This window comes from Helianthus annuus, chromosome 14 (genome assembly GCF_002127325.2).
Source record: "Helianthus annuus cultivar XRQ/B chromosome 14, HanXRQr2.0-SUNRISE, whole genome shotgun sequence".
In the NCBI taxonomy this organism is placed as follows: domain Eukaryota; kingdom Viridiplantae; phylum Streptophyta; class Magnoliopsida; order Asterales; family Asteraceae; genus Helianthus; species Helianthus annuus.
The window spans coordinates 53162571-53172595 of record NC_035446.2 but is presented as its reverse complement, the minus strand read 5'-3'; the positions used below and the strand labels follow the sequence as shown (position 1 = coordinate 53172595).

The window sequence follows — 10025 nt, the reverse complement described above, 5'->3', positions numbered from 1 at the left end:
CATCTTTGGTTCGTCGGTAAGCATCGACGTACTATAGCTGTTGGTGTCAGTTTTCTAAACAACTGGGGACCGGTATTGTACTTTAAAAACAAGTGTTATATGGTTGTGTGAATTAGGCCTCAGAAGGTACATTCCTAGGATATACCTGTACCAAATTAACAACTAACTGAAAAACGCGCTGGCAAACTCTCTTCCCTAAACAATGGAAAATTCCATATTCAATTAATTATGTTATACACTTAATATATAATTTGGTCAATCCATGACTTTTCCGGATTATTATTTAAGTCTACATTAAGTATTTGCATAAGTATACATGTAATGAAGATGCTCATAAATATATTCATTTCAGTAGCTTGCTTCACGGGTTTGTATTCATATTCTATTGAGTGTCTGTCTATATATACAACCCCCAATACATTGGTTTCTTCCTCATACGAAACACTTTTGTACTAATAATAACTTTAGATTATTTGTCACCAATCATGCCAAGATCGCTTCTCCTCCTCCTACTCCTCGCAGTTGTCTTCCTCCCAACACATCATGCGTCAGTGGATTTCACCCGTCAACCACCACGACCCCTTGTTTACACCTATCATGACGGTCCAGAATCTCATCCTCAACAGGTTTATCATTAATTTAAATTAATTTGTTCAAACTCTACGTCAATATGGTTTGTAAACTAATCGATCGACCTCTAAATATTTGAACAATACAATACAATACTTTTTCATGGTCATGATTAATTACTTCAATGTAGCTACTAGTTTTTCCTGTTCTCATTATTATGGATCTGAGTCGGATAAGATTAATGCTTAGTAAATATTAATGTTTTAGGTGCATGTGTCATTGGTTGGAAAGCAGTACATGAAAATTTCATGGGTGACTGAGGAACGCAATGTGGCGTCAATAGTCAACTATGGAAAAATTCCGGGGAAATACGACTCATCGGCTACTGGAAATTCAACATCTTACCATTATTTCTTATATACTTCTGGGGAGATCCACCATGTCACAATCGGACCCTTAGATCCGGCCACAATATATTACTATCGTTGCGGTGGCTCTGGCCCTGAGTTTAACTTTCAAACACCGCCGGTCAACTTTTCGATCGAGTTTGTAGTTGTTGGTAAGTTCCATTTTTTCAAGCTAATTATATATACCCAAGTTTATCATCGCAAAATTTGAGACCTAGGCGATTTGCAATTCGAAAACTAGCAAAGACATCCTCACTTGTTTGTTTGGCTCATTATTATTAAAAAAAAAATACTAAAACGAGGTAAGTTGAGCTTTTTGAGAGTCGAACATAAGCGAGTCAGCTTAGCTCTTGTGAACACTACAGCCCTATTTGATGAAATGCACATACATTTTCTAGGTGACCTTGGACAGACAGAATGGACTAGCTCAACCTTGGAGCATATTAATGCAAGCAATTATGATGTTTTGCTCCTCCCTGGCGACCTATCCTATGCTGACACACAACAACCACTATGGGATTCATTCGGGCGACTGGTCCAGCCATATGCTAGCCGTAGACCATGGATGGTTACCCAAGGGAACCATGAACAAGAAATATTCCCAATCATCTACCCCAAAGGGTTTAAGGCCTACAATGCCCGTTGGCCCATGCCATACGAAGAAAGTGGCTCCAATTCAAACCTTTATTACTCCTTTGATGTAGTCGGGACTCACATCATTATGTTAGGGTCATACACCGATTTTAGTGTTGATTCCGATCAATACAAGTGGTTAATGAACGACTTAGCAAAAGTGGACAGATCACTAACACCATGGCTTATTGTGCTGCTTCATGCCCCGTGGTATAATTCCAACATGGCTCATCAAGGGGAAGGTGAAAGCATGAGATTAGCAATGGAGAAAATGTTGTATGATTCCGGAGTTGACATGGTTTTCGCCGGCCACGTCCATGCATATGAAAGATTTGTAAGTTTCTCTTATATTTTTATTTTCAACTTTAAATGGCGTCTTTTTTTTTTTTTCTATGAAGCAATGAATTTATCTTTTTTGCTATAACCTAGTTGACTATATCTAAAGTAAAAAAAAAAAAAGAGAGAGAGAGAGAGAGGTTACCTTTGACTATTTGTAGGAACTAATTAAACATTGGCCCAACATTATTTGACTTTTTGATCACGTGTTATCGTATAATTGAGTACAGAAAAAAATATGCAATGATTATAAGTAAATTTCTATTGGTCAAATGCTTCTTTTTGTAACTTTCCCAGCTTAATCACCTACGTTTTTCAGACAAGAGTTTATGCCAACAACGCAGCTCCTTGCGGACCAATATACATAACAATTGGAGATGGAGGCAACAGAGAGGGTCTTGCCATGGCGTAAGTTTCTAATCAAAAGCATTAACCTTTATGCATGCTAAATGATAGTACTGACAGTTGTTTTGAATTACTCTAGATACAAAGAACCTAGTCCTTCAATATCGCTATTCAGGGAGGCAAGCTTTGGGCATGGTCGTTTGAGAATAATCAACGAGACCCATGCTCACTGGTCATGGCACCGCAACGATGACTCTGCCTCAGTTGTGGCTGATGGTGTTTGGATCGAGTGTTTAAGCTCCTTGCCTTCATGTGGCCAAATCAAAGGAAAAGTGCCTAAACACGATGAGCTTTGACCATCTTTCGTCTAACATTTAAGTGTGCATTATAGATATAGTTACTTCTCTAATACGTACTTAGTCTTGTTGGAAATTTTAGTGAAAATGAGTTTACCACTAAATATTTTGGACATTAATAATATTTATATATGTGTTGTATAAATAATTATTTATGGTTTGTGTTCAAATTATGTTTAAATAGAGCTAAGATATATGAGATATCAAAGCTTTAAGTTGTATGTTTGGAACAAACAAAGATGAATAAAATAGATTAGTTTTGTCAACTTGTCCCACATAGGTGGGATGACAAAACTCAAAGTGGTATATAAGGAGGAGCACTCCTTGTAATTGTTTCCTTAAAGGCAAACACTAGTGGGGACCAAAGGGTGTGCCACACCCGCACATATACGCGCGAGTATGGATGGCGCATAACCAGGTGGCGTCCTGGTATGCGTAGTGGCATCCGTGTGGCGCGCAAGTATAGATGGCGCATGACCAGGTGGCGTCCTGGTATGCGCAATGGCATATGTGTGGCACGCGGCTCGATATGGCGTGGCATAAGGTCCATGTAGTGTGTTACGTGGGTTTGCGAATTAGTTATGGCACACGCGCAGGTTACAGTAGTAACTAGGAGCACTGGTCTGCACACCATGCGCATGCGCGGGTTCCATACAATGTGGCGCACGGACTGAAGAGCCACTTCAGGCGCGCGTACATGTCTACAAAGGTAACAGAGCAACTGGCAGGACCTGGTCAAGCTAGCTGTTACAACCCGTTTAATGCGTGTCATGATGTATATGACCGTTTTTGACTAACCACTGAAGTCCATTTATTTAGAGATTAATGTCATATTCATTATGTTGTTTATTACAAGATTAATGTTATAATTATGACAAGATTAATGTCTATTTTATTACTAGTTTTAATTAGAGTAAAACTATGGGTGTGTAAATATGAACTTGGTGGTTCATACTAGACACACAAGGAAATACACATTCTCTTTAGTCTCGATGTTTCATTGAGATGCGTATTCTCAATTTTACACAACTTCACATTGTTCCAAATTTTATAAACACCAAATTATGCTCGGTGCAATCTTGGGCGTGAGTGTCATCTCCGGCAGTACAACTACTGCTTCGGTTGTTGTATCCTTGAAACAGACCGTCTGAGATGAGGCACGCAATCTGTTTTAAGGGCCCCGTGTCTAACATGATCCTCAACCAAAACCGTCAACAACAGTTTGTTCATTCTTGCAGCGGAGGTTCGTACAAGACGATGCGGTTGAAGTTCTTCCAAAGACGCTGGCTTGAATCAAGATTGGTACAAATGTATTTTTATATTCGCTTATTTAGTTTTTGTAACCGGTATTGTACTAGTCGAATTTTCCACCAATAACGAGAGTCTCGTTATTATTTATTATTTTTTGTAATATATTTAATAAAAAGTAAATCCATTAAAATATTTAATGGATTTTTGTTAAAATCTTGTAAATATTTTTGGGGAATTATATGTGTAGTACAAACGAGTCGGATTAATTTTATGATTGGAGTACAATCTTTAATCCGAATACCGTGTTACAAAACGAACTTTTTGATTCAAGTTTGGAGTTCATGGGTTTTGTTCGTGTTTAGATAAGCCGAACCATATACAAAATAATATATATTTCAATATGTTTTGAAATACTAAATTTTCTAATGAGCGTATTAGAAAAAATTATTTTGTAACCCCTTTCAAATTAAATGTTTGTAACGTTTAATTTATTTATTATAAGCTTTGAGTAACCATAATTGAGAGATAATGTTGGTTTTTAAAAGTCTTAAATATTTATATTTTCTAATGAGCATATTAGAAAGTAATTATTTTATAAAATAACTAGTTTAAATATCTTCTAACGAGCGTGTTAGAAACGTTGTTGGAAGAATAACAAGATTAGAACTTTTTATTTCTAACGAGCGTCTTAGAATTTTATAGAATAATAAGTTTTAATATCATCTTTTATATCTAATGAGTGTGTCAGATACGATGATTGTGTAAAACTAAATTGTTAAAAGACGATTAGATTTTCTAACGAGCGTGCTAGAAAATATACGTTTAATTTTCTAACGAGCATGTTAGAAAAAATTATTATTTCAAATAATTACCGACAAGCGTGTTGGAGACAATTTTTTTGGATAATAAACCTTGTAACGGTTTCGTCTAAACTATTAAATTTCTAACGAGCGAAGCGAGTTAGAAACGGATTTTTTCCACATACGTTTAAACGAGTTTTATTTGTTTATTTCTAATGAGCGTATTAGAAATGGTTTATATTTTTTTATAAACTTCGAAACAAATTTTGTAATCGATTACTTCTAACGAGCGTGTTAGAAACAATTTAAAAAGTTTGATAGTTGTTTATTTTCTAAGGAGCGTGTTAGAAACGATTAAACGACTTTGTCAATTGTTTATTTCTAACAAGCAGGTTAGAAAACGTTTATTTTATATAAACCAAAAACGGCTTATGGCAATAAATAATCATCTAATTTTCTAATGGGCGTATTAGCATTAGTTTATCTTATAACCAACTATTTTAACGATTTGCAATCGTTAATTTCTAATGAGCGGGTTAGAACCGGGTTAACTATGATAAACTATTTAAGATGATTTGTAATCGTTTTATATATTTTCTAACGAGCGTGTTAGAAAAGATATGTGTTCATTTCTAACGAGCATGTTAGAAAATGTTCATTTAAGTAAACCAAAAGTGAGTAAATGTATTCGTTTTATTTCTAACGAGCGCGTTAGAAGCGGTTTACTTTATAAAACCGAATTTTTTGAATGTTTGTTAAACATTTAAATTCTAATTAGCATATTAGAATTGGTTTTCATACAAACCACTCATTTTAACGACTGATAAGAGTTATTATCTAACAGCAGTTAGGAATGGTTTGAATATGATAAATCATTTATTAAAACGATATGTATTCGTTTTATTTCAAACGAGCGAGTTTGAAATTGTTTTATTTATTAAACTATTATAAGATTTATTGTCTTGATTTGTAATCAAAACATAAATATATAGTTTAATATTAAAACACTTGCAAAAACGAGACATGTTTTGAACGAATAAAACATGTCTTTGCGAATTACAAGTGATTCGTTACTTCCACGAGAAGTATAACGTGTTCAACCATATAATAGTCTCGGAAAGACTATTTGGTGAAAAACAACTCGATGTTGTTATAAATATAATAAGTTGCTCAACTACTTGCGAGTAGTTAATTGTACGCAACTTTATATTTTGGACAACTTGTGATTATTCAAGTTTATAGTTTCAAGACGAAAACAAGATATCTCATCTAATGTTGAGAGCATCAACATGGAAATGTACATGTAAGTTTTCAAACAATATAACATATGAAAGAAATATATGTTATTACTGTAAATGATTTTAATAAATTTAGCAAATTTATTAACGTAAATTTACAATAGTGATGGACTTGTAGATGCTTCTACCACCATCATTGTTGTTTAAAATATGTGGAGGCTTGGTCCTCAATTTGGGAGAGTATCCCAAAACATGGTATTAATGAAACAACAACGTAAATGTATATATCACTATAGACATACGTGAATGCTTTGTTGTTGAGAGCCAATCTAATTGGCTATGTCTCAAGACTCAAGTGATTTTATACAAAGATCTTTCACCAAAGTGACTTGGATTAAGATTTATGTTTAAGTCTTTAGGAAGTCAATGGTGAAGCCTTGGATATAAAAAAGGCAAACGAGATATGATCCTAATGAATGAAGTTAACTATGGTTTTGAGGCCTTCCTAAAAACCGATGGTTTTGGAATGGTAAAATAAAATTTCATTATTGTGTCTAAGCTAAGAAACGAATGTTCGGAAGAGATAGTGTGTTACCTCTTAAGGTTGTGAAGAATCAGAATGATGCATCTTCTGTTCACATGCTAGAGTATTGTGGTCTAAAGCATGCTAGACTAATACTTGTTAATTTATATGCTCGACGGAGATTAAATTAACTTTAAACATTCAAAATATGTGATGACATAAAAACGAATTTTGTGTTAAACAAAACTATAAATATAACTTCATTAAAATGCAAGCAATGTGGGGGGGGGGGGAGGAGGAGTCATTTAAGAAACAAACCCTTTAGGATATGTTGAAATGGTATTTAAGAAGTTTTCTCAAACTCGAAATGAAAGGGAGAACCTTTCATCACCCCATTTGGATGCTATCCAATTATACTTAAATGTGGGGGTGACTTGCATTTCAATGTGGAAACGGTGGTTGACAAGTTTTCTCAAACTCGAAATGAAAGGGAGAACCTTTCATCACCCCATTTGGATGCTATCCAATTACACTTAAATGTGGTGGTGAATTGCACTTGAATGTGGAAGGTTTGGCAATAAGGATTTTAGAAATCCTAATATATATTGCAAACACATGACCAAGTGGAGTACACAATGGTTATATGGAGTCAATCGAGTAGATTGGACTCGAATGCCAATTGGTTAGATTCAATCTAGTAAGATGTCAGTCATGACACACCAAAGGCATGGTTAAAACATGTCCAGCCATGAATTGAGTTTCATGTCATTCTAAGACAAGGTACATAACTGGATTCAGGTTGAGATCACGAGTTATAAGTCTTATGAATAGACTAAAAGGCAAAAGTGACTAGCGAGTCCATAACAGTTAGAACAACTGATCGCAATTTAAATTATCGTTAGTGACTTAGCGAAGTCAAAGATAATTTTGGATACAACAACCAGTGGGTTGATAACAGATCAGGTTGTGGAATGGGACTAAAGTCATGGAAAAAGGGATATGAGGGAAACCTAACCTAGTTGACTGGAGATCCCAAGATCTAGGTTCAATAGGCCAACTTAATCATGAACCGAAGGGTAGTCATTGTAGGGGCGTAGCTAATATATATGTTTATATATAAGCTAGTTTGTATGTTTCATATATTGTAGATCCCAAAACGTATCCGGATCACAGTGGTTGGTTGTTTTAGTCCAAAACACCTATTGATTAAGTGTTTGAACTATGAATAGTCAAGAAATGTCAAGAATGAAGATGAAGGTGAAGCTAATGGATTGATGAATACAACTAGTGTTGTATTGAATCCAAACAGAAAGATATAACAATACACAACCTTGGAAATCAGATTAAAGCTCAACAAGAATGTAAACAACACTTCTATTGCACCAAGAGCCAAAAGCTTGAGAATGTTACAATGCTTGGGGTATTTATACTAGTGTCCTGACTAACCAGCAAATTTATAAATTTGCTGGTATCTTAACTACACTAGGTCAGGAATATAACTTCTAGATAATTACAAAAACAACCCCTAAACATTCAAAATGCATACAAACTACAATTAAACTGATCCAGCACAAGTACCAACGATCTCATATGCTCTAACAATATCCCCCCTAGATCGTTGCGTGCTTGTCTTCTCATTCTTCTGCGGTAGTCTTTGGATCTTCAGTAGTAACCGCTGGATCTTCTGTTGTAACCACTGGATCTTCTGTAGTTTGTTTCTCTGGCTCGGTGGGATTTTCTTCCACAATAATCGTTTCTGTTGGTGCGACAACCTCCGTTGATGCTACTGGAGGTTCTTGGTTAATGACAGCTTCACTTGATTTTGGATCCTCATTGGTGGCCTCATATGTGGATGAGACCGGAGGTGTTGGTGTGACTTGAGATTCAGTGGTGGTTGGATTTGCAGTTGAGGCGGAACTTCCTTCCATGGTTTTCTCATGTTTCTTTTTCCTTCGACCTTCTTTCTTTTTCTGCTCTTTTTCTTTTCGCTTCTGTATTTTGTCTACCATGTCGAGCATCTCCCTCTTTAGACTCCAGGCACGTTCCACTGCACGCTGAAACAGTGCTGCCTCTTCAAGATTTGCGTTTCCAGCTCCGACATTGATACGCCTAGCGTTTAGCATTGTGAGATCAGAGAGTCCGAATTGAAATACATCCATAGGATCCAGTATTCGAATATCAACATTGTCGTTCGATCTTATCACAGCTTCACCGGTCTGACTGTCGTAGAACCATTTCTTGAAATCCTTAAGTGCCACAGGGATTTCTTCCGGAAGCTTGACTCTGGTGACTACTTTAGCAGGGTTAACAACCCACGTCACCTTTCCCTTGCCTGTTACTGGATCAAACGTTGTTTTGGACACTCGGCGTCTTGGGCGCTGTGGAGCATGATTCGGGAAGTTCTTGTCGCATTCGCTTGTAATTAAACGTTCAAAGTCTCTTCTGATGCCCCTGTCACCATGATTGAGCAAGTTTAGACGCCCAAGCTCTCTTAAATCCCACCTTGGGAGTGAGAAGAGATCAAACCCAGTTGCGAAATATTGTATCACACCACCCCGTCTCTTTACAACGAACATGCCCCTGAGGTTGTCATACATCCAGCTTATTATTTTCTCAGTCTCTTCAGATTTAACAACCTTTATCACTTGATGCAGAACAGGGAGCTTTTCTCGTTCTTTTCTGAACCACTCAGGATGTTCAGGAGCGAAAGTCTTGCCATCTTCTTGCTCATATAAAACCTCGTCTTCTAGCCCCCATTCAACGAAGGTTGGTGGCATAATTTCTCGATCTACTTCCTCTTCGTCGCTTTCGTTTCCCTCCAATGCCTTGTCAACCGATTCCAATCTCCTTTTCTTCGCTTCGGCTTCTTTTTCTTTTCGAGCCGTTTCTTCTTGAATGAAAGCTTCAAAATCGAAGATTTCATCAAATGTAAACATCGGCTCAATGTTTGCCTTTTCACATATTCCCCTCATCATTCGGTAGAGCTTCTCTAAACTGGATTGTTGAAATCTGACAAACTTGGCTTGCTTGGCCATGTATTCTTTCATTTCCTTGTTTTTCTTTCTTTGATCCTTGAGTTTCTCTCTTAGGATGTTTGTATCATTGACTTGATTTTTCAACAAGCAAATTTCTTTCGCCACAGAAGGCCCGGTGTCTTTTATGAGCCTATCATACAGATCTTGAAATGGACGTAGTCTTTGAGGAACAACGGGTGGTTTTGAGATTCTGGTAGGTTTGACTGGGGAAACCCTTGAAGTACCTTCGCGTGCTTGTGCCTCGTCAGGATCAACAAGAATTTGATCAACGAAGTCATTTAGGTCTTGAACTTCTTCAGGAACTACTTCGGGCATCTCCGAAGAAGATATTTCTTTACGTTTCAGGCTCTTTTCTCGTTTCTCTTTCTCCTGTATTACATGCATGGCTTTTAGATCTTGAATATTTTTGCGTTGCTCTTCAGTTTGAGCCGCCCTGATTGCAGAACTCATTAAACGTTCAGAACCTCCTGTTGTCTTTTTCTTCTTAGGAGGTTCTTCACCTGCAGGTTGCTTGCCCTTTCGTTTTTCTTT

At 36.6% G+C, this 10025-nt stretch overlaps 1 protein-coding gene across 1 annotated transcript; it reads left to right on the top strand.

Annotated features, from left to right (window-relative positions):
* Positions 1 to 322: 322 nt before the first annotated feature.
* LOC110908288 (purple acid phosphatase 22) lies at positions 323 to 2814 on the top strand. Its single transcript, XM_022153210.2, has 5 exons — positions 323 to 626; positions 838 to 1129; positions 1376 to 1944; positions 2266 to 2354; positions 2431 to 2814. The coding sequence occupies exons 1-5, from the start codon at positions 486 to 488 to the stop codon at positions 2645 to 2647; spliced, it is 1308 nt and encodes a 435-aa protein (XP_022008902.1). The 5' UTR covers positions 323 to 485; the 3' UTR covers positions 2648 to 2814.
* Positions 2815 to 10025: the final 7211 nt, after the last annotated feature.

Bases quoted from the DNA above. Each gene is read 5' to 3' on its own strand.
- LOC110908288 (XM_022153210.2), top strand. From the start codon at position 486: ATGCCAAGATCGCTTCTCCTCCTCCTACTCCTCGCAGTTGTCTTCCTC. The intron at 1,130-1,375 runs GTAAGTTCCATT...TACATTTTCTAG, and splicing joins GATCGAGTTTGTAGTTGTTG to GTGACCTTGGACAGACAGAA. The intron at 2,355-2,430 runs GTAAGTTTCTAA...GAATTACTCTAG, and splicing joins AGAGAGGGTCTTGCCATGGC to ATACAAAGAACCTAGTCCTT.